Below are 27,254 nucleotides of genomic sequence, written 5' to 3'. Positions count from 1 at the left end.
GCTCCATGGATCCAAACTTGTACGGCTGAATATGTACCTTTGAGCCAAGGCCAGAAAGTGATTGGTTTATAACCAAATGACGAAGAGATAAGATCATACTTCTGCTTTGTACTTTCCACTTACTATTACTTACCTCCAAATGTTAAACAGGTGAGCCCCACAAACTACACAGTCACAAAGTTTAAGCTAAAGAACCTAATGCCATACAAAATATGGAAGTAATTTAGTCAATCTCACGGTAAAGTAGGAGGATGGGCTAGCACTGATTGGTGAAGTGCTTAGTTACTCAACACAAACAACCAATCCGTGCTCTGTAAATCCAGTAATCCAATTGGTTAAAAAACTCAACCCTAAAGTTCTTCCCACATTATTTATCCCTGTGTACTACATGCTCCGCGTCGTGTTTGGAAGGTGCCTAAACTAGCGATAGCGGCTTTCAGTAAGTTTAACTTTTATGCAGCTGATTTTCGGCTACATATGTAGCGGTAAAAATTAATTAGTCAATAACACTCCCACATTTAACTTAATTAAGACTTAAGCTTAAATCTTGAGAAGCGTAAAGTTTGGATTAGCCAACAACCGCTGCTATCGTTAGCATTAGTTAGCATTGTGACCCGCTAATCGAAGCTCTGGGAAATCCAGCTAACTAAAGAATAATGTCATTAAAAGAATGGCCACCCGCTGTTGTCCACTTTGAACCGGTGTACTTTTGTTCATTTTAAAGTGGCCAAATATCGAAACAAACGTCGTTGTAAGGTAACTTTCACTATGTAGCTTTGCCCTGCGTGTTTATTTCCACGGTTACAGTTAAGGATAGACAAGGTTACATTGGGAAATTTTGATACGTCCTAAGAAATGAGAAAATTGAGAAACGAACACAAGCATTGCTATCAGAAGTATTTTTGCTGTACTTTCTTTGTTAGACCTCTTTTTTCCTCTCACAGTTGTTCACGGCTTGCACCACTTCTTGGAAGGATTCATAAAGAAATTCTTTTTTGGATCAAAATTTACTTTAATGATAACAGTGGAGGACAAAGCCAACATCATAGCAAGGGTTGGCATAGAGTATATTGCATAAAGCATTTTCAGTTTGTTTATTCTGTTGTTTTTTTTTTTTTGTCTTTTCCAGCTCCTCTTTCTGTGGATCATGCTGATCTGGAGACATGTTCCCTATGTATTTTTGAAACTGATCAACAGAAATGAGTAAAGAACATGCAAAGATTGAAATGGACCTGGTGGGTGACTGCTTTATTGTTTTTTGGGGGGAGGGGTTTAGTGCTGTACAATATGTGAAATTGCAATATCGAGATTCTTGACATCACAATCGGTGAGACCTGATCTCTACAGCACAGGACAAAGATTTGGAAGCAAGATTAAATTCATATTGTTATCAATATACTTTGTTCAAAATAACACTTGGAAAAAAACCCTGCTTATCAGAATTCATTAGCATAGTATTTCCTTCAAATTTATTCAAAGAAATTGCCTCTGGTTTTAACGGCATGGCAGAGATGCAATATTCAAACTTCTGTTACTTTTGCACTTGAGAAATGACTTTTTCTGCTCTTCTCGCTGCTTTTAATGTTGTTAATGTGTAGTCTAATGATTTGGTAACATGAAAGTATATCTAGAGGTAAACCAGTGCCAGTCAAGAGTTTGATTTACATAGTGAATGGATATCAAAATCCACAGATGTCATACTTGGGCCTGTCACAAAAACACATTTTGTAGGACGTTATTGCAATAAATTATAATGTTGTTGTTTCAAACCATTGTCGGGTAATATGGTAATAGAATAATAGTGCAAGAAGAAGTTCTCAAATGTCAACAAAATAAGGAACATTTTATCAATGGAACTGGAAGACATTTTAAACATCCAAAATAAATAAACAAAACAGAAAGAAATGGGCTAGTTCAGACCAAAAGCACCAGACTGAAGACTTTTGTCATCCAGTGTTCAGTAGAAAGAAAAAGAGTAAAACAAATCATTCAAATGTAAATTATCATGCTGATAATGATAATTGATCTATTGTGGCAGGCCTAATCATGCTCTTTTTTATGATTATTATTATTATTGTATTGTAAACAGAAACTGGAAGTTGCTTCCAAGTGTTTGGCTGATTTTGCAGATCTTGTGGCCAGAGATGGGGAAAGCTCAGGGAGTGTGGTGGGAACATTGTGATTATAGTGGTGAGAAAAATTTGACGCCAATCAACATTGTCATTGTTTCAGCAGTAGCTCTACGTTTTATTCATATCCAAACCAGGAACTACCACCCTGTTTGTTTCAATGAACATGTAAAGTGTCTTTTGATGTCAGATTGGTGGGAATAGTTATCTTGTGTCCCCTAAGAGAACAGGAGTCCCTGTAACAGACATGTTGATGCTTTTATTTTGTTTTCCCCTTCAAGGCCTTTGGTTCAGGAAAGTCTTATGGTTCTTCCAGAAGCTTGGTAAGGAGAATCGCGTCCAGTCTTCCCATTAAGCCATGCCCCCGGGTTCATTTTCAGGTGAGGTGCAACGGCCTTTTTATTTTTATCCAAATCTAACATTTCTGTGGGGATTTGAAGTTCTTTCAAGTTGTTAATTGCTGCTTCAGCCATGTTTTTCACCGTTTTTCCATCCATTTCTCCAAACTAATGTCAAACTAGTACCAACAAAGCTCACACCCTCATCAGTGTTTGTTTTTCTTCCTTTCTTTTTTTTCTTCTTTGGCTGTTTTCACTTATGAACTATAAACAGAGCGTCACTGAACTCATGATCACACGTAGGATTTTACCAGTGAGAATTCTGACTGTTTGGATACAAGACTTTGGCGATTTGATTGACATCTGATTTCCTTTCATTTCTGCTTTTTTGCTTTTCAAAACTGTGCCCTTTCTCCTTTTTCTCTTCTTTCTGCAGCTGCCCTCCCTTTCTCTGAGGAATGCAGTCTGTCTGCTTTAGGTCAGTCTTGCTCAGCAACCGTCAACAACCTTGAGCTTATTAAAGACTCACTGAGTCACTGATACATATAGTCAGGCTGTAGACCTTCTTCTACACTTTCTCTATTTAACCATATGTACGAGACTGAATAGTACACAAATGGACTAGGTTTTCTAATTCATTGACTTTTAAATGGAATCCGTTGCGCGGGTTTTTTTTTTAGGGACACCAAAATAATGGAAACTGAAAATAAATGCGTGTAACATGCCAAATTGTAAAGATTTTATTTATTTATTGAAAAGAAAACAAAAAAATTTTCTCTGTGTATTTGCTACTTTGTGTACGTTTTGTCACTACAAATATCTAACAAATGCATTAAAGGTTGTGGTTCTTATGAGATAAAATATGGAAAAGTTCAAGTGTTGTGAATACTTTTGATATTTGTTTCTTGTATTTGTGATTTAATCCCAGAAGCATGCTTTTAAAAAAGTTCAAGTTTCTCCTCTTGCTCATCACTTCTAATATTATATCTAGTATAATGTTTGAAGCATTTGTGATTTTATTCTTGGGAGTGTGGTAGTATTTTGGTGTGATTTTAATTATTGCAGCCCAGGTTGTATCTGCTAGGCAGTGTGACGTGTTTGTCCACGTCTGGTTGCTCTGATCATTTTAATAATATGATGCGGTGGTACATAAATGTGGTGTACTTTGGAGCACATCACACAATTTTGATGTGACAGGTTATTAAATTAGCGGCACTCTGTGTAGACCTGCTTCATGAAAAGAGGCTGTGCATATTGGAGTATCTGTTTTTAATTTCTGTTGTGAGGCTACAAGATGTACCCTTTATCTAGTAACTGCTTAAGTTATGTATTATAAGCACTTTTTGAATTTAGAGTCTTTGTTTCTGTTTGCTCTAATCAGTAAAAGAGCATCAGCAACACAGTATTATCTTACAGGCTATTGAACGCCTCCTTCAGATATGCAGAGGTACTGCTTTCCTCACATTTTGCCATTCCAGTGTGGCTTAATGATTCATTAACGTGGTTAAATCTGACATAGCCAGGAAATACGTGTTCTCATGAGTGGAGAAATATACAAATGTATTGATTACATAGTGAAATGATGATGGGTTTTTTTTCTTTAGCATTTGGTTTGTTGCCTTTGTGCAGTGTTGGAGTTGCATTGATTTCCAAATACTTCATTTTGTTTTCATTTGTCCTAACCATGATTGTATGGATGGTCACTGCTGAAGTTTCCCCCAGTGTTAAACGGTTTTCCTCATCCCTGCAGCTTTACCCATACACTGAGGAGGCTGGAGTTCTCATCAGAGCCAAGAGGCAGACCAACCTGGTCGCCTCCCTCGCGGACGTCGCCTGGATTGAAGGGGATGAAGAGGATGATGAAGGCTACTTTGGCAGATCCAGGTGAAAGCACTGAACAAAAAGTCTTCCTATGTTTGCATATTTCCAGAGACAGTTAGGGAAACATGGTAAAAACGCTGTTTATTTTAGAAAACGCAGAGCACACCATCCCTGAAGTGGAACATGGTAGTGGCAGTGTCATGCTGTGCAGATCATGAGCAGGGACAGGGAAGCTTATTATTTGTGAAGAAGGATGGAGATAAATACAGGGCTATCCTGCAAGAAGACTTCAAGGTTGAAAAAGATTTGCAGGCGCTGTTGCAGTGAAAGTGTTGTGAAAAACTAGTTAGAATTTTTCCTCCACTTCCCAATGTGCACTGCTTCATGTTGGTCCATCTCACACAAGTCTAATAAAGTGCATCCTAATTTGTGACAAAATGTGAAAAAGCTGAAGAAGTAAAAAGAAGTTTGTGAAGCTCTGTATTTAAGCGGTGGAACTTCCTGACCTGTGGTCTGGTTGAAGCAGGCCAGGAATCCCACCGGGCTTCATGTTTCGGGCACAGCAGCCTCGTCCTCAGAGGAAACCGGTCGCCCGCCGGCGCTCCCTGCCCCCTCTGCACGAGGATGCGCCTGACCTGCGTGGACCAACTGCTGCAAACGACGAGGCGATCCAGAAGATCAGCGCGCTGGAGATTGAACTTGCCAAACTCAGAGCGCAGATAGCTCAGATTGTCTTGGCTCAGGAAAAGACGGCGCAGTCGGGTAAAATATTTATTTCTGGCCAATCTGATCATTTATCTTCTACTCTAATTCACTATTGTTTCCACTAGATGGCAGCAGACCTCTCCATGACTTAAAGCTTTTTTTCTTTTCTTCCCATTTCACTCCAGCTGTTGTTGCTGGGGCTCCTCCACCTTTTGGCAGCATCCCTCCTCCTCCGCCACCACCACCGCCTCCTCCTCCTGCACCAGCACTACTGCGAACATTTTCAGCCATCGAGCTGATAAAAGAGAGAAGGGGAAAGAAGAAAGATGAGCATGCCACTGTGGATTCAAAGCCAGCAGATATCCCCAGCATGCTGGATATCCTGAAGGACATAGACAAAGTTAAGCTGCGGTCGGTCAAAAGGTTCGTCTCACACCTTCAGGCTCAGTTTTCTTGTACCGAGTGTTTTATTCAATGATCCGAAATTGTTTCTTTTTGTAACTTGTTATAGTCGCTTAGACAAAGTTGAAGACAAAATGAAGTCCAACGAGCCGGCCGACCCTGCGGGTCTCATCGCCGAAGCTCTCAAACGCAAGTTCGCCCATCGGTTTCGAAAAAACAGCGGACAAGAAGGAAGCGACAGAGAAGATGTGAACGTCGCCGACCCAGAAGCCAAACCTCAAAGTGAAACCCTTCTGGTGAGACGGATAAATTTATCCATCAGATTTCCAACTAGACAAGGAGGATTAGCGCCACTGGGAAGAAAAAAAATACGCAAATAAAATTGTTACTTTAATCTCAGAATTCTGACTTTCATTCACAGAATTGGCTTTCCCCCCCAGATTCATGGCTTTTTTTCCATATAATTCTGACATTTAACTCAGAATTTTGACTCAGTTAATCTATGTCAAAAATCCAAATAACCAAACGCAGTTCGGTGGATGTCAATTATGTTGTTATTATACAAGAATAATTACATCCTTTTTTTTCCTTGCTGTAGGATTTATAAACCTGCACTTTAACCACACTGAAAGCCGGTCCCAAATTTATGATGAATTTGATTTTAACATTACATTTGTCTGATTATGCGTAAACAATTCTTATTCTGAGGGGAAATAAAGTCAGAATTTTTTTTTTTTTTTTCAGTGGCCCTAATCCTCTTCTATAAGAAGGTGAACATTTTGAAGCTTTGTAGATGAGCAGATTCCTGATCTGTCTTGTCTCCTCAGTTTGGGCAGCACATGCTGAAACCAACTGGAAGGAAAAAGCTGCTTTGACCAGAGGAGCCTGAACTGCTCATCCAGAGAATCTGTAGCTTCTCTCTGCTGACCAATTTTTCATCATCTCAGTCCAAGGTTATGGATTTTTCTTTTGTTGTTGTTGCACTTTTATAACTTATATCAGCTTTATATTTTAAACCATGGTTTTCATGTGAATACAAACACTAGACAACTATTATTATTATTATTAACCTTATTTTGTAATTATTTGTTTTAACTTGTTGCACATGGAAGAGGAGTGAAGCTGGACAAGCTCATTTAACATGGAGGGGGGGAAAAAAGCACTTTCAGACATTTGGTGCAGTATTGTTGAAGAACATGTGTAAATTGTAGTTTAATTTGATTGGGAGGAGGTTATTTATATCGCGATCCCGGTAGATGCTGTAGTTTGTTTTTAACAGTGAACGATGCGACAGATTCGTCCGTTATTCGTTTCAAGGTACTCGACCAAATGTGGATTGACGTTTGAAAGAATTTTATCTTCTGTCAGGGTCACTGGTTCCAGTAAAATGTGTTTTAGTTTATAGCATTTGTTTTATCTCCTAAAAGCCAAAGACATTCCACTGATGTCCTGCAGGATTCTACGTTTTGTTCCCGTTTTATTAAACTGTGAGGAAAGTTAATGTCTCTTTAAAATTGCTGCTGTAGTTGCATGAGCAGTGTTCAGTAATGGTTATGCTTTCAAGAAAACAATCTTATGTTATGATAACTGTGGTTTAAACTGATGTTTTGAGCTATTATAAGTCTCATCATTTCACTTCATAGCTGCTTATTTATAAGGGAAGGCAGACAAGTTGTCAGTAATGTTTTTGTTGGTTTTGCAGAAGAGTTCTCCAAGAAACTGTAAATCATTTTAATAAAAGTTGGTCTCTTGACTTTTTGGTGTTGATTCAACATTCCTTGAAAATGTTTGACCAATAAATGATTTCCATTGAACAGTTTCTAAGAGGACTAATGAATAATTAACATTTTAATAATTTTTGTGTAGATAATTTCACATATGGCGCCTTGAAAAAGCTACTACCCTATTTATACATTTTCCTGTTTACAACATCAATTTGTATTTCAATAGGATTTTAAAGCTACAATTTAAGTTTGTAGAAGTGGCATAAAAGAGATCAGGGAAATCTCTTAAATATGGAGAAAACCAGCCCATTGGATTCCCTCACTGCATCCAATCTGGCTGGGCTTCAGCTATTCAGAATACTTCTACAACGATTTGCACAAGTGCACCTAGAAGTGACATGGTTGCATGGCAAAATAAGTACTTATTTTACAACTATTAAACTGAACATAAGTGAAAAGCTGTGCCAATAAAGATAGAGAAATGTTGCATTTCATGATGAGGCACATCATGAAAACTGTCCACAGAACCCGTGGAGTTTGGAGGTTCAACTTAACCATTTTTGTCAAAATGCGATCATATTAAAAATATGTTTTAAAGCCAAAAGCAGGTTGCGAAGGTTACCTTCAACTGTAAGATCACTTGTGTTTATTAAACTTGGTAAAATGTCTTTGTTCACAGGACTCTCCTAGGTTGGAAGAAGCTGCAGAATGACTGAAAAATGAGAGAATGAATGCTTCTAAAACAAAACCAAGTCTTTGAGGCCAATTCCATAACATGAAACTAATTTTAGACTACTTGCAATGTTAATCAAATTTGAATCCATTTTGTTCATGGTTTGATTGTGTTTAACTTTGTAACTGATACTTGCATGTCTTTCTTGGCCAGATTTTCCTCAAAAAGTTAGTTTTCTAGCCTGGGATCTTGCTGCATAAATAAAGGTTACATAAAACAGCTCAAGTCAGAGTAAGGGAGGATAAAAAACAAAATTGGTTTTAAAAAAAAAAAAGTTGGAGGGGTCTATAAGTACCTCTCTAAGGCAGAAGTATTAAACTGAATACTCATGGAAAATTCATCAACAGGATTTATTATTCAAATCGTAACTGCAACAGGCATGTATCAAAAAGGTCAATACAGCAAAGCCTTTACAAAAATCTGGCTCGACACTGAAGTCTTCCCAAAAATGGCTGTCGCAACAAATTGTAAACAGTTGTATCAACAGTCTTACAGCACTTTACAGCAAAATACAAATCAGCTAAAGTAAGAAAAGCACCTGTTATCGTTCCAAACGTTTTCAACACAAACACAACCTGTGCCACTGTACAGAATCAAAATGGACAAACACAAACAAACAAAAAAAAGGAATGGAATGTTTTTGATTCACTCGACTGGTTCTGTATCCGTACAAAAAGGAAGGGAGAGAAAAAGCTGGAGTTGTTCCTCACAACAGGAAAAAGAAAAAAAAAAGGCGAAGGGGGTCGGACAGTGCATTCAGAAACAAGCACACCATGCACTTGATGGGAACAGGAGTTGGTTTGGTCACTTAGCATAGTTTGTGCATAGTAATAAGGCATCAGTCGAGCAGTCCGTCAGGTTTCATGTGGCCGTGAGAGACATTCTGCGCCGAGGGAGTCTCCTTCGGTTTATCCGAACCAACAGGGGAAAGAAAAACCAAAAAAGAAACAACCCTGCATTGTCTGTAGCCACCGCCGTCTCCCCCCTCATTCGCTGGATAAAATAAAAGACTGGTAAAAACCCTGAGCGAGTGGAGTTGCATGGAGTGACGATCCAGGTGAGATCTGGGAGAGTCCGACCCCTCACCGGTCGGCGGTGGGACTGGAGCGATGCAGAAACACGGTCGGCGCCTCGCTTCACCAGGAGAGGGTCAGGGAGACGACGTGCAGGAACACACGCCAGCACAGGTGGAGTTAATATGGCATCTGGTTTGTTTCGAATAAAGTTCAGCTCATGGCTTCAACAGTGGGACGACAGTTTAATCGAGTGGTTCGCTTCTTTTCGTATGCCTGTGCTTCGAAGGCAAACTGTGGAGCCGACGGGAGTCGCTTCAGCTCGAAAGGGAAAAAAAAGAAAAAAGTACAACAAACATGGAGATGCGTAAACAGTCTCAGAGGCAGCAGAAGGACTGGGCTTGTCACATTTCTTTTTTTTTCTCTCTTTTTTTGGACATGAGGAAGAATCTTCAGTACAAATGCAACACGGCAAACTGAAAAAGTCTCAGGAGGGTCTCCGAATACTCCAGTTGTCCGTCAAAATTTTTATTTAAATTTTTGTTTTCAAATGGCACTTCAAAAATACCAAAAAAAAAAAGAAATTAAGTTTTCAGTTTAAACTGCTTTCGCCATAACGTTCCACGACAACAAAAAAAAGTGGCATATTTAGTCGTTAATGCCTCAAATACAGTCCCCAAATAAATAAAACAAAGCAAATAAGAGAAAATACAGCAGTTGCCAAATGAGGTATCTATGTATTGCTCTATGCCAAAAAAAATTATTAAATAAATAAAAAGAAAAAAAGAAAAATCAGTGGTTTATTGTGATGGGAGGCCAAAGCAACAACATGTCAACAAGGTGTTCAAATTAGGCTGGGCCAGCGGTGGGAGCTCCACTTGCCCTCAGTGTGTGGATGAGGCCCTGGGGCCAGGAGGTCAAAGTGAAAGGGTGAACAAGGAGTGTCAGGATTTTCTGCTTCCCTGAGGTATTTCTTTGGAGCGGCTTCCTCTTGCGCTCGTCTCCGTCTCCTCGGAGATGGCGGTTTGCTCCGCTTGCAGGCCGCCCCAGCTGGCCTTGTTCAGCCCCATGTGACCCAACATGGTCTGAGACAGGCGCGTGTCCGAGAACCGGGCCCACTCTCCGAACAGTGGCTCTGCCACGTACGTCATGAAGCCTGGAGGCGACAGATCAGCAGAGGCTTTAGCTAGGACATTTACAGACCCCCGTCAAGATGTTTATACGCACTCATCATCAGAACGGAAATTAGGCTTTTGAAGATGCATTTGACCTCTCACCTCATGACAGCTGGATGGATTTGAGCAGGTCTTTATTTTATGGGTGAATTATTTTAAATTTACTGTGGATTTTCTCTAATCAACACAAGCATGTAAATAATATGCTCCCAATGTTTCAGACAGAAAGATGCTGCCAACTACTAAATGTTTTTCTTCTCCTGACATTAACTTTTAGTAAAGTGCCTTAAAATGACATTTGTTGTGGATTGGTGTGACATAAATAAACTTAACTGAATTAAATATCACTCGTATCTACCACCCTTACCTATCTGGATGTTGCCGACGGTGTTCGTCTCTCTGTCACAGAGCGGGCTGACTTGAAGTTTGTGTTTCTTCTCGATGTCTCCTGCATGAGTCAAGCAACAAGTCAAAGTCAAATCATTTATGTGTGAACAGTTTTAGAGTTAGAACAAAGTAAAGGTAAAAGCACAAAGTGGCCAAACACAATGCATTGCAACAGATACCCTGTTCAAAGAACTCCTCCGTCACTTTCTCGCTCCACTGTTTGCTCAGCTCCCAGGGTCTGCAGGGGTTACAGATGTCTGCACACTTCAGAGCCATCTGCACAGGAAACGGAAAGAAAAACGGGATAAGAACTCGCCGGTCTGCTGACAGGCTGAGGTCCGATAGTAGAGATTGTGTGTGTGTGGGGGTGTGTATCCAACCTGCAGGACGAAGTGACGATGGCTGGCGTTGCTCAAGCCCAGACTCTCCTGGTCCAGGTGGGTGCGAAACCTGGACAGGTAGTCATTCTGTCTGCTGATGTCTGTAGCCAGGATTAAAGAGCCAAGTTCCCTCTCCATGTTCATGCTGTGGTTAAAGAGACAAACGCGCGATCAGACTCTTCTTAGTGCTACAGCCAAGAGGCCTGAGTATTTGTTGCCTAGGTTACCTGTCCTCAGGCGGCAGGTGAGAGAACAGTCCGGTCTCTCTGAGGAGACCCACTGCCGACTTCCAGTGGTGGTTTTCCAGAACTGAGGTATTCTGTTTAATCAAGAAAAAAAAAAAGGAAAGTTGCAACCATTTTAGTTCTCATTTCCTGAACGGCAACTAAGGCGGGTCAGTTTGTAACATTTATGGCATCTTACTCTATAGAGTGTGGCTAAATAGTGGTCAGTCTTAATGAGAAAGGGCTGGTTGACCCCAGGATGGTCCAGATCATGTGTGGCAGCCGCAAGAAGTCCCAGCAGGATGTCGTACGACGTTAGAGACTTCGACAGCTGATGGAACAACAGTAACACAGGCGTCTTTGTTTTAGCGTGTTTTCCTTAACAAGTAAAACGTGAAAGGCTTCGACTGCTCGTATCACCATGGGCTCCTGCAGGTAGCAGTACATGGCTTGTGTCACATCTGCAGCATGAACAGAGTTGTGATATGGGTTGTCATTGTGGTAGTCTTCCTGCACCAGGACCAGAAACCTCCAAAGCTTGACCATGTCCAGTTGAAAGAGGTCCACCAGGCCGTACTGGTTGAGCAGGTGGAGGGTCAGGGTGATCAGGCTGTTTCCTGTGCAGGAAGAGTTGCACTGTTAGTTTCTGGTTTTTGTGAGCATTCAGTCTTTATTTGATTAACTGTAATGTCTCTGTAAGTAATTTCTCTCTTACTTCTGTGGAAATGCTTGTGGTATTTTAGCTTTTTTTTTTTTTTAATTCATGTCCGAAACTGAGATATGGGACATGTTTTCAGTGCTTTGTTTGGATTTTATATGATTGACACAAAGTAAACTAAATTGCAAAGTAGAAGAAAGTAAAAATTGTGAAAAGTTAGGCTTTATATTCTGCCACCTTTAGCCAATATTTATTGTTTAGAGTTGTTATCCTGCATCTCAGTCTTTTGAATTGCAATTCCTCCTGGATTCCACTTCACTTAGCTTTAGTCGCCTTCTAAGTAGCTGTCTGTGCTGAAAAAAAACCCTTTTGTGTCATCACAGGGATGGTCTGGCAAACTGCAGCTACAGATATCTTTCAATAATGGATTTATTCTTTCCACTCTTTTATAATACGTCAGATTTGTGGCGACCATGATTAATGGTTGTTGCAGCAACAGATTTTCCCACTTGAGCTGTGCATCCCTGCATCTCCTCCAGAGTTACCACGGGAGTGTTGGCTGCTTCTCTTATTAATCCAGTCCCTGCCGGGTGTCTCTGCTGAGTTCCTTGGTCTTCATGATGCTGTTTGTTCACTAATGTTCTTTAACAAACCTCACAGAACACCTACATTTATACTGAGATTAAATTAAACACAGTTGGAGTTTGTTTTCTGATTAGGTGACTTCTGTATGTGACACCCTTCAAATATGAAACCCACACATTTTATTGCCATTTCAAAGTTATGCACTACTTTGTGTTGACCTGTCACTTTACATCCCAATAAAAACTCATCCTGCACATCATATATTATCTAGTGATTTAATTTGTGACTAGAACCTGACTACTTATTCACTTGGGCTGATTTAATCACTTGACTTTAATCTGCTGCTGGAAGATTACCTCTAACAAAGTTATCTGGGCTAAAGTAAACAAAGACATGAACAAAAGAAAAAATTGGATTATTTTGCATTCTGTACAAAAGTTTGGACTGAAACCAAATCTTCAAAAGTTCCCGTCATCAAAATGTAGCCCATTGTTGTCTTAAATTATTGCTGTTAAAATTATTTTTACAATGTTAATTACAGTAAACTTTGTATCTTTTCAGGGGACATTTCTCTAAATTACCTCAACATATTTGAAAGGACTGCAGGTCACTGTATTTTCTGAGATGGTTTAGCAAAGTGTGAAATTTTCAGGAAAGAACAAAAAAAAAAAACTGTAAACCTTAGCCATGTAAACCTTAGCTTTTAGACCAGTGTCTAAAATGGAAATTCAGTTTCCCTTGGTAACAAATTACCTTAAAAAAAATTGTTAAAGATTTTTAAAAATGTTTTTCCATGTTCAATCTGGGACTTTTATCATATATGGAGGTTAATCTTAAAACAAGGTTAATTGATAAACACAATTCTAGATTTTTTTTTTTTAATTGATCTGTTAGCCTTTTCAGATAGATGTCCACTAGATGGCAGCATTGGTAGCGTTTCAGGTGTAGAGCTGAGGAGTCTGTGCAGAACTTTTAGCGCCAACACATCTTAAACAGCCTTTTTATGCAACCTCACATCTTCTACTCACCATTTGTCAGCTTGTCAAAGAGGAAAATGTCAAAATTCCAGCTGCCAACTTTTTCCAACATGCACTGAAAGACAAGGTAGAGAAGGCATAACGTTAAAAGATGCTGGGAAAAAAATACTTCTTTACGTTGTATTGAGTTATTCTATGAACGGTGGGCATCGTACTCTAGCCTGTCCGCTGTAGTCTTCGTCGAGGATGTGGAGGGGGATCTGCTGGGGGATTCCCCGCAGCAGGCGGGACGAGTGCAGGTATCTCTGGAAGCTGAGTAGCCTGTGGACCCTCTTTTCAGTACCAGAGTCAGCCGGCGAGGATCCGCAGCTCAGCCGCGCTGCACACAGAAATATCATTCAAACGATGCAACATATGAATGAAACTGTTGGTGTGTTTTCCCCTCCGCCCCCAACCCTCCAGAAGCTCATTAGGCTTGGAGAAGCATTTGGCTGGGCACGGCCTTGGTGGGGATCCGACACCAACACAGCGATATCCAAACAGTCGCTGCAGACACAGCCGCCTACTCGTAAGCCTTACGTCTGGGATCACACAGTAGACATGCTTTGTCAGTGGTCTCTCTCTTTTCATGCACACGCAAACACACACTGTGCAAAGGCAAAAGGGTCTGTACAAACTGCGTCTGTGCTCCGGAAATACGTCAGGGGGAGGTGGGATTACTTTGGGGTCAATATGTCAACAGGAGAAAATAATAATTAAATACAAATGAGGGGGAAATTTTAATAACTCATCTATTTGAAAAAGGTTTGACAAAAATTCTTAATCACATTAAACAAAGACACACCTAACTAAGACTTCCAGAAGAGGAACCAACTGTTTTATGACACCTCTTGTTATCAGAGGCTGGCATGTTCAGTCAATATACCATAATGGACCTAATGCTAGGTTATGCTTGAATGACCAGTTGAAAGGCTTGGATCATTTAAAGCAACACGCATTGAAGACATATAGGTCGGTTGGAAGTTTATATACACTAATCTAATTTCAGTAATTTTGTTAGAATGAGTTTGAATTTATCTTCTGTAATCCAAATAGGGTCAAAATTAAGCATACTGGCTTCAATATAGACATTCACCTCACCAATGTTTGGTTAACCACATGCTTTTTATAGAAATTAACAGACTGCAGGCTGGCTCTGAATTAGACCAATCAGAGGAATAGTAGAGCTAATTTATGCAGATTAATTTTCAGGCGGAGAACGGCTTTTATGTGTAGCGTATACATTTTCTAAAGAACTGAGGATGGGGCTTTAACAGAAACCCAATGTTAACCTGATGTGTGTTTAGGATTATTTTTCTACTAGAAAAATCAATGTTCAAGTTTCACCCATCAGACCAAAACTATTACCTCAGAAGAAAAGGAATTAGAGTTGCAACTAAAACAAGTATTTTAGGAATCCATTATTCTTTCGATTGTTCTGAGGATTAATCTGATTTTTTTTCTTTAAATGGCACATTCTGCAGATATTTCTTTGACCACCAGAACCTTTTTTATGCAATATTAGAAATATGTTAAAAGATACAAACAAATAATTCAGTTTCTTTTTTACATAAAAAATTAAACATTTTACTGCCTAAAATGCAATAACAGCATTCCTTTAGTGTACGCTCCATCATTTGTAGCAAAGGATACATCTGCAGCTAAATACATACTTCTAACATCAACATGTGAAAAACACAACACTTTTTCACTTATTAATAGAGTGTAAGGCTGATATTTTGATTATTTTTTTTGGATTAACCAATTAATAATTAGATAGAGGAAGGTGGTTCTTTTTATCTTTAATGCAAAATGTGTATATTCTTACACAGTTTTGGTTAAATTATTGCTCTGAGAATGGCCTTTTTTTAGTCTGGATACTCCAGTTAACAATTGATTACTAAATTAGTTGGCGATTATTTTAATTATCAAGTCACCATGATTAATCTGAATAATTATTTCAGCCCAAGTTAGGATGTCAAACCAGCTACAAACTGAAAACAACTGGATCACCAGCGTCATCCTCCACACAGTTAATCAAGATTTAAATCACTGTGGACTGAGAGTAGCACCTCCTCCACAACCAAAACCGTAAAGCCTGACTGACGTTTCTGAAGAAAAGATTGCTTAATGACAAGAATGTCTGGAGAAGTCAAGGTGACACTTTAAAACCTAAAACAATTACACCAACTGCAAGGCACGGTGGAAGTAACATCATGCTGAGTGGATGTTTTGGCACACAGGAAAGAGAACTAACTCCTTCCCCTCCAATCGATAGCTTGAGGAACTTGGACACAGTTGGGTGTTTAAACTGGACAGCAGTGCTTAGCACATCAATGTTGGTTTTAACGCGAGTCTTCTGGTGTGACCCAGAACATTAATAATTCAAACCTGTACACAAATTATTTTTCACAAAAAGAGCTGAAGTTTGTCGCGCATTAGTAATTCTGCCTCACAATGTTTACATTCATCACCAAAAATCTAAATAACTACGGCATCCATGGCGACGAAGAGTGTATGTAAACTGGTCCTAAATGCATGGGAAACATACAGTATTTTATAGGTGTTCGGTCATGGGTTTGCATCTAGTGGGAATTATTTAAAGACACTGGACTGGGGTCCATACTCACTGTGAAGAGTTCGGAAGTCTATGCAAAGGTACGGGTGGGAGCTTCGGCGTTCCGGTTCAAATCCAACCTGACTTCGTACTCTCACATCTCCTAGAAGAAATTAACACTCATTTCCTCAAGATTCGTACCGTGCAGAAATTAAATAAATAAAAGCATCATTGTTTTAAAAAAAAAAAAAAAAAAAAAGAACTACTTAGAAGTTATTTTTCAAGACTGATCTGATTTACATGATTTTATCCTCTTTTTTTAAGTGCCATGAGGACGGGCTTTACCACATGAGGATGCACGGAGCAGGAGAACAAACCAAGCGCACACTAAATTTAAACGACAAAATCAGTGGGATGTTAAACCTTTTTACTGCCATTTAAAAGAGCTTGTGAAGGAAAGCCAAACTAAATGATCCTGGGTTTCGGGCAACATCCAAAGAAAAGCTCATAATTGTTAAATAACTATAAATAACTACATTTGTCTGTTTTATTTGATTTTAGAATATGCATATAATAGTTTACAAAAACCTAAAAATAAATATAACCACTTTCGTTGCATTTTACCAGGATAAACTTGACTCCATTTTGTCACAGTTTGTTTTCCCATTTTGAAGAGTGGCAAGAAAAACTGTGGGACGCACTGTAGTTGTGTGTACATAGTAAATTTGAGCATTTTAGTAGTCATAATCATTGTTTTAATTTAGAGTTTAGGAGGAATATAAGAAAGCGGGTCACATCTTTGACATTATGCCAAACTAGGCTGCAGTCTGGGGCTGCGACAATGTGTTTCATGATGAAGTTGAAATTGTCTACTAAAGGGTGTTTTTCAAAACTGCACTCCACACACAAATATAAATCTGTAAGCTTTGTTATTCTGCAGATGTTTGCATTCAAATGTCTATTGAATGTGTTAATAAAAAGGAAAAATGTGTGAATAACTTAATTTGAAGTTTGACACATTGAGGGAAAATGCAAATAAAAATTTATTAAAATGTTGCCTTTTGGTTCTTGTCAGAAAATACAGCTTTCCTTTAACTTTGGAGATTTGACAGAAAACCCTTCGAATGAGAAGACGAATTTTAATACATCCGTTTATTTGAATAACTATAACCAGGTCAATAACTAATATGGTAAAACCCATCACACTGGCATTCTCAGAAAACTAAGAAACAAGCAGAAGCTGTGATTTCAGAAAGTACGATTTGACCCAGGTCTAGTGTGTGCTATTCATATGCAAGAACAGTCGCACACAAACGCACACTCCCATGTCCCAGAAGATGAAACAGACAGAGAAGTGAACAGCTGAGCATGCAGTGCCATGTCAGGACAGTCTGCTCTACTATTAGTACCCAGAGCCACTGAGGGCAATCTAGAGTCGAACTACGACTGGTTTTAGTAGTCAGGCAGAGGAGAGGGCTCCAAAGCTGGACCCCACGGACGGCGGACGGATCAGCATGTAGACAGCATGTAGTGAGATTATAGTGAGGTGACAGAACGATGCTGTGACGCTGATGCAGCAAAATGCCAGAGTGTGATTCCAGGCAAGGCTCTACAGAGCCTCCCAAAAGTATCCATGCCCCTAAACCTTTCCACATGTTGTCAGGTTAATAAATAACCAAATTAAGTTTTGTGCGATAGACCAACACAAAGAAGCACATACTTGCAAATAAGTGCAAGAAAAATCATTTTTAAAAAAACAGCCATGTACTGTCAATCCACCCTTTGCTTTAATAACAGATGCACGTATTTTGAGGTATATCTCTTCCAGCTTTACTCATTTTGAGACGGAATTGACTCAATTATTTGCAAAATAGCTCAGATTAAGTCAGATAGCATAAGTGTGAGTAACAAGTTTCAAGTCCTGCTATGAATTGGGATAAAATCAAGTTTGAATGCATTCGAATTCTGGCTTGATCAAATGTCAATACTCGATTACGTTAATGGCTTATGAGCCAATTTTGACAAAGCCAGAGGGTGGAAATCAGAAGCAAACTTTCAGTAAGGACATAAGGTTATGTGTACCACATCCTGTGCCCTCTGTGCCAAAGGAAAAATGAGTTGGAAAGGAGCCACACCATATGTAAGCTTAGTAAGACAGAGAGGAAATATGCCAAAATTAGAAAAATATGAGGAACTGTACAAGACGTTTAAACGAGAACCTGCAGCAATAGGCTAGCAGAGAATCAAGCTAGTGCTGTAAAATCTTCGCCTTAGCTCTGAGTCGCTGATTTTTACTGTGGGGGATCTGCGGCTCTCGAGACTCATTAAGAATCAGGGCTTTTGCGCTCTGGAGCCATCTTTGGATTTAATATCCCACTTAAAGGTTTGTCACTGCTTTGAAATCTACTGACCAACTTCCTCGTTGCTGCAGTAGAAAGCATTCCCTCAGCCTGATGGTGCTAACCCCCATGTTTCACCATGAGGATGGTGCGCAATGTGCAGAGTCAAACCTTTTGCATGTAGGTCAAAAAGTAAAATGTTGTTGTCATCTGATGGAGGAATCGTTTTCGATGTTTGCCGTGTCTCGTACACAAACAAGATTATTTTTATATCACTCCTCCCTTAAAAAGAAATAGCCAACAGATTCACCCACCCAAGTTGTGGATCTCTGCAACTCCTCAGTCCTTCACTGTTCCTCTAATCAATGTTCTCCATTTTAGGTTTGTGCCATACTTTTATCATCTTCATATGGTTAATAAAAAGTGCTTCAGGAGACGTTTAAAGCTTGACACATTGTTTTATAGAAAGGGATTAAATCCTTACTCGTAAAACAGTTTACAATCTCGCATCTTTTTTCTTCATTGTCAGTAATTTACTGGTGTGTGTTGGTCTATCACAAGAAACCTCAATAAAAACATTGATGTTTGTGGTTGTGACTGTGGAAATAGCTTAAGGGGTATTTCTTTTTACAAGGCTCTGCACATGGAAGTTAACTGATCAAGGGGCTAAACATTGAAATGTTACGTTTCCAGCATGGCACGTCAGATTGTATCATGTGTGCATCGAAATTAAAGAGCAAAGTCGCACGCATGTGAACCCACAACCAGCATGTTACTTACTTGCAAACAGCTGTTTGAACACTACACAAGCTCCTATCAAAATACCAAAAACTAAGAATTACAATTCAAGGCATAACAATGCTTCACAATTTGTTGAGAAGGATTTTGATCTGGGCAAAAAAAGAAACAATGGATAACTAAAAACACAAGAGTGCATGCATTCCTAGGCACTAAGTGTGTGCTTGTATGTATAAACATCTGTCACATGTGCAGATACATGTGCTTCGGGTCAACATCGAGTGAGTGTGTGTGTGTGTGAGATTAGTGTGTTTTTGAGAGTCACAGAGTCCATGTTTCCCCCAATGGTGCATTAGTGCCGGTACTCTGGGGTGGATGTAGGTCAGGTCATTATAACTGATGTGGCAAAAGCTCTGAGTGCTGCTATTTGAAAGCACATCAGCATTAAGTTAGCCGACTAAAGCCGGGCACAGGCAAACACCAGTCTCCATTAGCGTGCTTCTCCTGCTCACACACCGCTTAATCTAAAAAAATAAAAAATCCTGCAGACACAGATGCTTTATGCCAATGACGTATGAGACTGCCGTCATACTTGGCCAAGGAAAATGATTAAAAAGCTCCTTCAGTCAGCTCAGCCAAAGCTCTCAGTAGCCGTTACGTGCATGAATTATGATAGACTCACTAGGATTAAGTGGATTAAATCATCCACAGGAATGATTTTTATTTTATTTCTTTTTCATAATATTTGCTTTTCAAAGAGTTTTTCACGTCTACCTAGGTGGTCAACATATACTTGAAATATAAATTGATATCAGGGATATCTTATTCTGAGTGAGCACAAAACAAGCCCAAATCTAAGACTCTTTAAGGAAAATGTGACCTCGTCTCTGACTTCCGAGCTTCTCTCTCTCATTCTTTTCTTATTTGGCGTTTCATTGCTCAACTGTGTATTTCAACAATGTACATTCCCTACAAAAACAACAGTAACACTGCTGAGCGTCATCAGTAAACTCAATTTTAGGTTAACAAATCTAGGGTGCACACACCAGTCCTATTTGGTCTGCCTTAATCAAACACCGGTTTGTTTGTCTAGAAAGTTTGTTTCGGTTTGACCAGGCAAACTCTGGTCCGCCTGCAAACCCAAGTCTCGGTTCAGTTGAAGTGAACTTTGATGCAGTTGCGATGCATATGTGGATGTCAAATGTACTGAAAACCGTTCCAAAAGCAGAACAGACTCTATAGCGTAGGACATCTTGGTTAAATACAACCAAAACAAACGTACGAGTCAAGCTCTAGCGGGACAAATGGCTTGTGGTCTTTTGCCAAAGGCAAAAGAGAAATCCTACAACCACTAAAATCTGACACCACTCCATTTTTGTTTACATTATGTAAAGAAGGCAGTACTTTACATAATGAAAGAACTGCCTTCTTTCATTATGAAGGCAGTTTTTCATGTTGTTTCTTTTAGGGGTTCTTGGTGGAGCGCCACCACAGGCACAGGGAGAACCTGGTTTATTTAACAGTGCAATGTAAAAGTGAACCGCACCAGTTAAAATTGTAAATGTTGCTACTTTGGTCCTGATAGAACCAAGTTTACTGTACTGTCCGGTTTTAAAACACCCTAAGAATCCACTTACAACTCGTATATTACAGTTTTTCCTTTCTTGAGAGACATTCAGAGGCCCTGTCTAACATCATCTCCATTTAGATATTAGCTTCACTAAACTATATGATGGTGTCTATGATCTATATCAGTTCAACCTTTCAAAATAAAATGACACGAGCTGTGTCAAAAGCTTTTACACTTTTTAATGTGTAAATTCAGTACTTTACCTGATTCTATTCTGCTGTTTTTTTTGTTATAATATTCTGGTCATTTGAGTAAAATATTAGTATCCTTATCCTACATAGTCCACAAAGCAGAATCTCTAAAATTAGCTTCTGATTTGCTGTTTTAGAATGTAGGCTAATTTAATTACAATAAGGGTTTCTTTCTATTAAAGGGCTGGTAAGATATTTACTTAATATTCAACATTTACAAAAGACTACTGGCAGGGTATATTTGAAGAAACATACTGCATAGTGCATAGGGGCAGAGTAAGGAGTAACACAATACAAACCAGTGAAGTGGCTTTAATGGATGTTCACACATGCACCCCCCCCCACACACAAACGTAAACAGGTTTTCAATAGTCATCTACGGTAGTGACCACTGTGCAAGAAGGCGTTTGATGTACAAGGAAGTAGTTAAAACATGATGGAGCCAGAGGAGAATAAAAGTATGAAAGTATATGGATCTTATGATTAAATAAAAAAGTTGTTTCCCGGTAAGATTTTCTTTTACAGTTTGAACTTCACAGGTCAGCATTTGAGCAACTCTACTCCAATATTTCCTTCCTTCCACTCAAAAAAGTGTTTGTACTAAGTGACAGAAGCTGCCTTTACACTCCCACATCAATGATAAATAGACAGCCTGTAGTGGTATAACCAGCCTCTAATCACATCCATCCCCAATAACCTTATTGATTAGGAAGCAGCTGCTGATCCAGCTCCTTCCGAGACGCATTTCGCTCCATCTGACTGGCAGATCTATCAGTCCTCCATCCTCTCTTCCATTTTCTAAACTGCTTACTCTGTTTGGAGTTACTCAGGGCAAATGGATGGTGCTACACACATACAGTTTGTACACAAAGGCATGTGGAAAAACACTAAACGCCCCAGCTACACACCAGCTCTTACTTTGGTTAGGGCAGAAAGTCTGTACTTTAAATCTGATAAAACCCAAAAGACTCCCAGAATTGCAAAAAAAAACTTGACGTGACTGAGATAAAAACAAAAGCAGGAATCAAGTTATTTAAAATGTAAACTGTATAAACTGTCATTAGCCTTTGAGAATACACAATGACCATGAGGAACTAAACATTTCAAACATTTGCAAAGTGTGCATGTGTGTGTCTGAGGGTGAGGACAGGGAAACACTTACCTAGCATACGAATGTACAGCGCTGTCTGATCAGAGCTGTCATAGGAGATGGCCCCTCGTCTCTGCAAACAGAGAGATGTAATCAACGCCAGTTCATGAAAAAAAGATAATACTTTGCAGGTTTTCTCCATTAGAAATGACTTTCTGACCCTTTTCAAACTGATTCATATCAGTGCCACATTGTCTGTTGCCTTTTGAGATATTTTAGCCTACTTCATGCTGTCAGACAGGTTCTATTAAAGTGACTTCTAGTCTTGTGGCTAGTGAAACTGCTTTATTACTGTTAATTTACAAATTAAAGTAAATATAGCATAATTTTAAAACTAATTTGTTTTTTCTCAAGTTATCTTTCACGTTAACATTTTTAATGATTTGAAATGATTTAAAATGTGAAAAAAACAGAATAAATGTAAAGCACTTTTTCACAGAATGATAGACAAATACAGGCATCATTTTCAGAGTTGAATGTACTTAGTATCTGCTCCGTTTGCTCCTAATCTGTGTGCAGATGAGTGTGCGCATACATCACTGCTACACTGATAAACATGTTCCTGCTTCATATCACCAGCCTGATACGGCGCTGCTATCAGTCATGCGAAAAACACATGTGCAATGAGGAAACACACACACGTATAAATGCGACCACAAACACGCGGTGTTGTACATGAAGGTAATTATAAACACCGGCCCCAATTGGACCCCACCCATGAGGCTTGGATTTACTTCCCTTTGAAAGCCTGTCAAACAGCTCTGCTGTAAACGCACAGATGGTAACGTGTAGATTAAAAAGGAATAAATAAATAACTCTTCCCTTTTCTGACGTCAGCCGGTGATGCAAAATAGTCCGCAAAATTTGACTCTGGCTACAATCATGTATATTTACATTTACATTGGAAATGTTCAACACATTCCTGTTTTAATATAAACGACACTGAAATTAATAGTTAAATGCATCTAAGTTTGTTTACATTGAGTCAACACTAATAACCAATAGGACATTAAATAGTTTTAATAATTTAAACATTATAAATATCCATAGAGTGTGACCAAAATTTATGTTAATTGTTAACAACTGAGATATATAAAAAGCTAGTCTAAATCTACCGTAGCTTTAGACTTTTTTAGCACATTTGACCCAACCCTGATATTGTGTCGGCCACAGAAAGTCAGACTATCCTTTTTCCAATCTTTACTATGACAGACCGTAAAAAAGACTGTAATAGTTGCTGCAACGTTCTTGCAGTATCGCATGATCTGCTCTGCGTGCTGGGAGCTGAAATATTCCTCCAGGACTTATGGAGATAGGGTCAGGAAATCGTCTGCTAACATCTCTGCAGATCCCACACATCCTGGACACAAGTTGTTCAGACCTTTGCCTGAGAATTGGTGCTGCTTGCAAAAATCAATCCCAACACCTTACAGAGTGCTCAGCTAATCTGTGTTTACATGTGCAATGCCCGTCATAGAAAAAGATAAGATAAGATAAGATAGATAAGATAAATCTTTATTGTCATTGTCACAAGGACAACGAAATTCAAAGGGTGCCATCAGTCGGTGCACATGCCCAAAAACAAAAACTAACGGTCTCACAATTCACACACAACGCAAGAATCAACAAACAACTGGGAAAAAAAAGTAAGAACAGCCACATTCTCACGATTGCGTGAACACTGTGAGCATATGAAACCAAAGTTAAATTCCCTGATTTTGCACGAAATGTTGGCCAATAAAATGGATTCTGAAAATTTAACGACATTCAAAGCAAAGTATTTCATTTTAGATGAATTACTGAACATGAAGTGAACTGCAACACAAGCTAAATTAACAACCAGACCTTTAACAAACCTGAGAGTACGCAGTGTTAGTCTTCTGCAAACTAATCCAGGTGAAAATAAAGTCAGTGAGAGAAAGACATGAGTTAACCGACAACTGCAGCTCTGTGTGGCGAGTCTTATCTTTAGAAACAAGCAATTAAGACTATACAGGTTTTAGGTGACATCGTTTTCTTTACCTCACTAACCTCAATAGCAGCTTAGTAAGGCTGAGATGCAGAAACTGCTGGTGTGATAAATTCTCTGTACAGAGTATGTATATTTGTACAGAGCTATGGGGCATTTTACCCTGAAAACATTTTAAAAAACAAAATGGTACATTTACAAGCATGGAAATGTGTTCTACCTTTCCAAGTCTAATTTCATTTAGATTATTCAAACATAGTTTAAAAAGATTTTTGTCTTTTCTTCACAACTACCTATAACTATAATGGTGTAAAGTTCCTCTGTTCATTTTAAATGCCAATGTTTGGAATTGCTGTATTTTCTTAGTTAAACATTAAAAAACAAACAAAAGAACCATCAACAGTCACAATTTTTAGGTCGTATCCCAGTTTTTAAAAAGAACATTGAAACTGAATCTCATTGACGCGCTTCACAACTAAAACTCCAGGTTTGTTTGATTTTCTGTCAAACAATAGACAGATTCCAGCTAAAATAAAGACATGGCAACTCAACTAGAAATGCTGCATGTGTGTTATGGACTTTATAAATGTGCAGGAAATGTTTTGATGATGTAGAGCATTGCTTCATGCAAAAGGAAACAAGTTATCCTCTTCATCTAGCAGCTGTGAGCTACTACGTGGCTAGTAAAAGTCATTTAACTTTTGGTTAGAGGTAATCTGCCTTCAGAATAGTCTTCGTGTTTCCAGCCTTCTATCGGAGTGGCTGCTTGTACTTGTTTACAAAAAAATAGTAATAATAATAATGAGGCATTCTGCTCAAAGCAGTTCAGTAAGAGTCTGTTTTATAGCATCAATGACAGATGAACTGATAAAACCTCCCTCAAGCCTTCACAATAAAAGTTTTCACCACATATACTGTGCTATGAACCTTTAAAGAACATGATTCAAGCTGGTAGTGAGAGCATTGGGGTAATAATATTTATACCAAAGATAAACTGACAACTATGAAGGATTTTTGCATGATAATCATAAGATTTCCATCCTGATACATCCTCATCACCTTGAAAAAGCAGAATTTTAATTTCTTGTCGTTTCCCTTTTGAGTGAGCTAAAATTAATATAAAGCAAACTTCTCACTCTAGTAATGAAAGGTTAACTGTATGGTAAGCCGTTTAAAATCTGTCCCCTTTTGTGCCAAATGCACTGTTATGTCTTTTCATAATAAACTAAAATTTGTGATTTAAAAAAACTTGCTCTTTTAGCCATATTTCCCTCCCCTACTCTTTATCTAAACCAGTATCTAGAGCCAGCTGGTCCTTCCAGGCCAGAGGCATCTGCAGGAGAGTCACAATCAGAGTGGGAGCTGTGGCTGGCTTCACTGCTCTAAATGTATATTTGCTCTGTCGACAACCAGCTGCTTGGAGCTGCACTGAGGTGTTGGCTCACCTCATTTTGCACTCTGCATATGCTGGCGCCCCTCCAGGCCACCACTTCACTCTTCTTTCTGGGGCGTCCCTTATATACAGTTAAGAGGAATGACGTGTTTAATGGATGGCTGAGTTAGTGGATGTTTGAGTGAACAACAAAAGTCTAACTGGACACGCAGCTCTTGTAAAAGGTCTGCTAACTTCAAAACAAAGTTAGCTTTAAACTTGAATTTTTGCTAGACGCAAAAGAAAAATAACTTGTAAGTAAAAACAAAAAATAAGCGATACAACCTGACAGCACAGTGACATCTTGTCTGTTTACTATGGTAATTTGAAGACAACTGTCTGGTCAAACCTCAAACACAGACAAACACAAATAATCCTGCTCGTATGCTCATGACTTCATATAACCGTGGATCCACTTCACACACATACACACCTAACAGCGTCTGTCCGATGAGCTCATGACAGCCGCCAATCCAAAGCTAATATTTTACTGGTTAGCAAACACCTCGAGACAGGGTGTGCAAAGCTGTATTTTAGTGTCAACAAGACTCTGTATTTACACACAGTACAAGTGTTTAGTTTTGGCATTATATATTGTGTGCATGTATGCATGGGTTCGTGTGTGCATGAGCGCAAGAAGGTGGTAAACGTAAAGTGTGGGAAGTATACGATGGGATTAGAGTTGAGAATGATCCGTGTGGAAAACCAAAAGTTTTCATCAGAATTTGAACAGAAACAAAAATCTAAACAATGAGTATGTGCAGTCATAGTGTTGTGAACAGATTTATGTCCTGAACAAACAGGAAGGTTTAGTTTTACTGTCAAAGTGGCAGAAAGCAGACACCCCTTTCACCAGCCCATCACGCTGTCTGGGTTCAGCAGGGAGTAGTGCTGATTTGTAGGAGCAGCGCATTAGAGCGGAAGGTTTCATGTTGGTCAGCTAAAGACAAAGGAAACTTCTTCACAGCTCCTATTTGGGGCCCCATGCTGTGCACATTTCAGCTAAAATGATGCACATCTCTTACACGCGCAATGTATGACATGTTTACACCAAGTGTAACAACAGACACATTTAACGAGGAGGACAAAGTGTTCTGAATTATCAGAATCAAGAATAATTTCAATGTTTTACATTCAAATGTTTGTGATGATGTCCTTAAAATGAATTTCTAACTTAAATGAAGCACTAATAGTAACACATTTATAGGGCTACAGCTTTTTAGAAGGCATGCCCTTATTTAAAAAAAAAAACACAAAAATGTCTAAAATGAACAATTTTTTTTTTCATATTCTAAGATATTGATTTTACAGTTGCATTACTATAAATAAAATGCATATTATTTTAATTTTATAAATATATCAAAGCAGAAATGTAGCATACACGTTAAACTTGTTAGTAGTTTTCAAATTCGCATTGAAACGTTGCTCTATAGGTGTATCTCAGTCAAAATATGACCTGAAAGTTCATTCATTTGTTAATAAAACACAAAATGAAACCCCTTAGTTGTTATTCAAAACTTTTGATTCCACTGATTTTGATAATTATTGCTTAATGTTAATAAAAACCCACAATTCAGTTCATCAGAATAATAAAATAACATGGAACCAATAAAACAGAAATGTTATGTCATTGCATATCAATCATAAGCAAGACTGCAAATGCCCTCTACAAGAAAGGTAAGACACAAAAATGTCTTAGCTATAGGAACTGGGTGTTTATAGAGCGGCATACACAAGCATATTATTGAAAAGGTTAGTGGAAGGAAAACGTGTGGCACAAGCAACATAGGAAGCCAACCTCAGCCTTAAACTAGGATTGTGACGTAAAGAGTTTGTAGTAGATTCAGTAAACGTCATTCTCTGACTGAAAAGATTTCAGAAAATCTTTTCGTTCCATGATCTGCATTTTTATTACATCTCATGATCAAAGAGAATGTACCCAGCAAAGATCAGAGATT

General features: G+C 38.8%; 2 protein-coding genes across 10 annotated transcripts in view; one reads left to right on the top strand and one right to left on the bottom strand.

Moving 5' to 3' along the window:
* Positions 1-343: 343 nt before the first annotated feature.
* Positions 344-7,214, top strand: mtfr1 (mitochondrial fission regulator 1). Of its 2 annotated transcripts, none has more exons than XM_028005115.1 (8): positions 344-439; positions 1,130-1,235; positions 2,411-2,509; positions 4,218-4,351; positions 4,815-5,050; positions 5,179-5,416; positions 5,505-5,691; positions 6,223-7,214. In XM_028005115.1, exons 2-8 carry the CDS (start codon positions 1,200-1,202, stop codon positions 6,268-6,270), a joined length of 978 nt encoding a protein of 325 aa, XP_027860916.1. In that variant the 5' UTR covers positions 344-439; positions 1,130-1,199; the 3' UTR covers positions 6,271-7,214. The 2 variants fall into 2 exon arrangements, with proteins under 2 accessions (XP_027860916.1, XP_027860918.1); XM_028005117.1 differs by lacking the exon at positions 344-439 and adding an exon at positions 487-756.
* Positions 7,215-8,183: 969 nt separating this feature from the next.
* The window catches only part of pde7a (phosphodiesterase 7A), a 30,863-nt gene continuing 11,792 nt past the window's right edge, over positions 8,184-27,254 (bottom strand). For 2 of the 8 annotated variants that reach the window (XM_028005107.1, XM_028005112.1), the window contains exons 2-13: positions 21,908-21,968; positions 18,967-18,999; positions 15,921-16,010; positions 13,467-13,630; positions 13,303-13,366; positions 11,452-11,648; positions 11,231-11,362; positions 11,035-11,126; positions 10,808-10,952; positions 10,607-10,703; positions 10,408-10,488; positions 8,184-10,021 (exon numbers count right to left, since the gene is read on the bottom strand). In XM_028005107.1, the coding sequence (XP_027860908.1) occupies positions 9,810-10,021; positions 10,408-10,488; positions 10,607-10,703; positions 10,808-10,952; positions 11,035-11,126; positions 11,231-11,362; positions 11,452-11,648; positions 13,303-13,366; positions 13,467-13,630; positions 15,921-16,010; positions 18,967-18,999; positions 21,908-21,968 (1,368 nt within the window). In that variant the 3' untranslated portion in view covers positions 8,184-9,809. The remainder of the gene's footprint in view (positions 10,022-10,407; positions 10,489-10,606; positions 10,704-10,807; positions 10,953-11,034; positions 11,127-11,230; positions 11,363-11,451; positions 11,649-13,302; positions 13,367-13,466; positions 13,631-15,920; positions 16,011-18,966; positions 19,000-21,907; positions 21,969-27,254) is intronic. The other 6 variants (XM_028005109.1, XM_028005113.1, XM_028005110.1 and 3 more) reach the window with 4 other exon arrangements.

This window comes from Xiphophorus couchianus, chromosome 21 (genome assembly GCF_001444195.1).
Source record: "Xiphophorus couchianus chromosome 21, X_couchianus-1.0, whole genome shotgun sequence".
NCBI lineage: Eukaryota > Metazoa > Chordata > Actinopteri > Cyprinodontiformes > Poeciliidae > Xiphophorus > Xiphophorus couchianus.
This window is presented reverse-complemented; position numbering and strand designations above follow the sequence as displayed.

Excerpts from the sequence above, each read along its gene's own strand:
- mtfr1 (XM_028005115.1), top strand. The coding sequence starts at position 1,200 with ATGAGTAAAGAACATGCAAAGATTGAAATGGACCTG. Across the intron at positions 1,236-2,410 it reads CAAAGATTGAAATGGACCTG|GCCTTTGGTTCAGGAAAGTC; the intron begins GTGGGTGACTGC and ends TTCCCCTTCAAG. Across the intron at positions 2,510-4,217 it reads GCCCCCGGGTTCATTTTCAG|CTTTACCCATACACTGAGGA; the intron begins GTGAGGTGCAAC and ends TCATCCCTGCAG.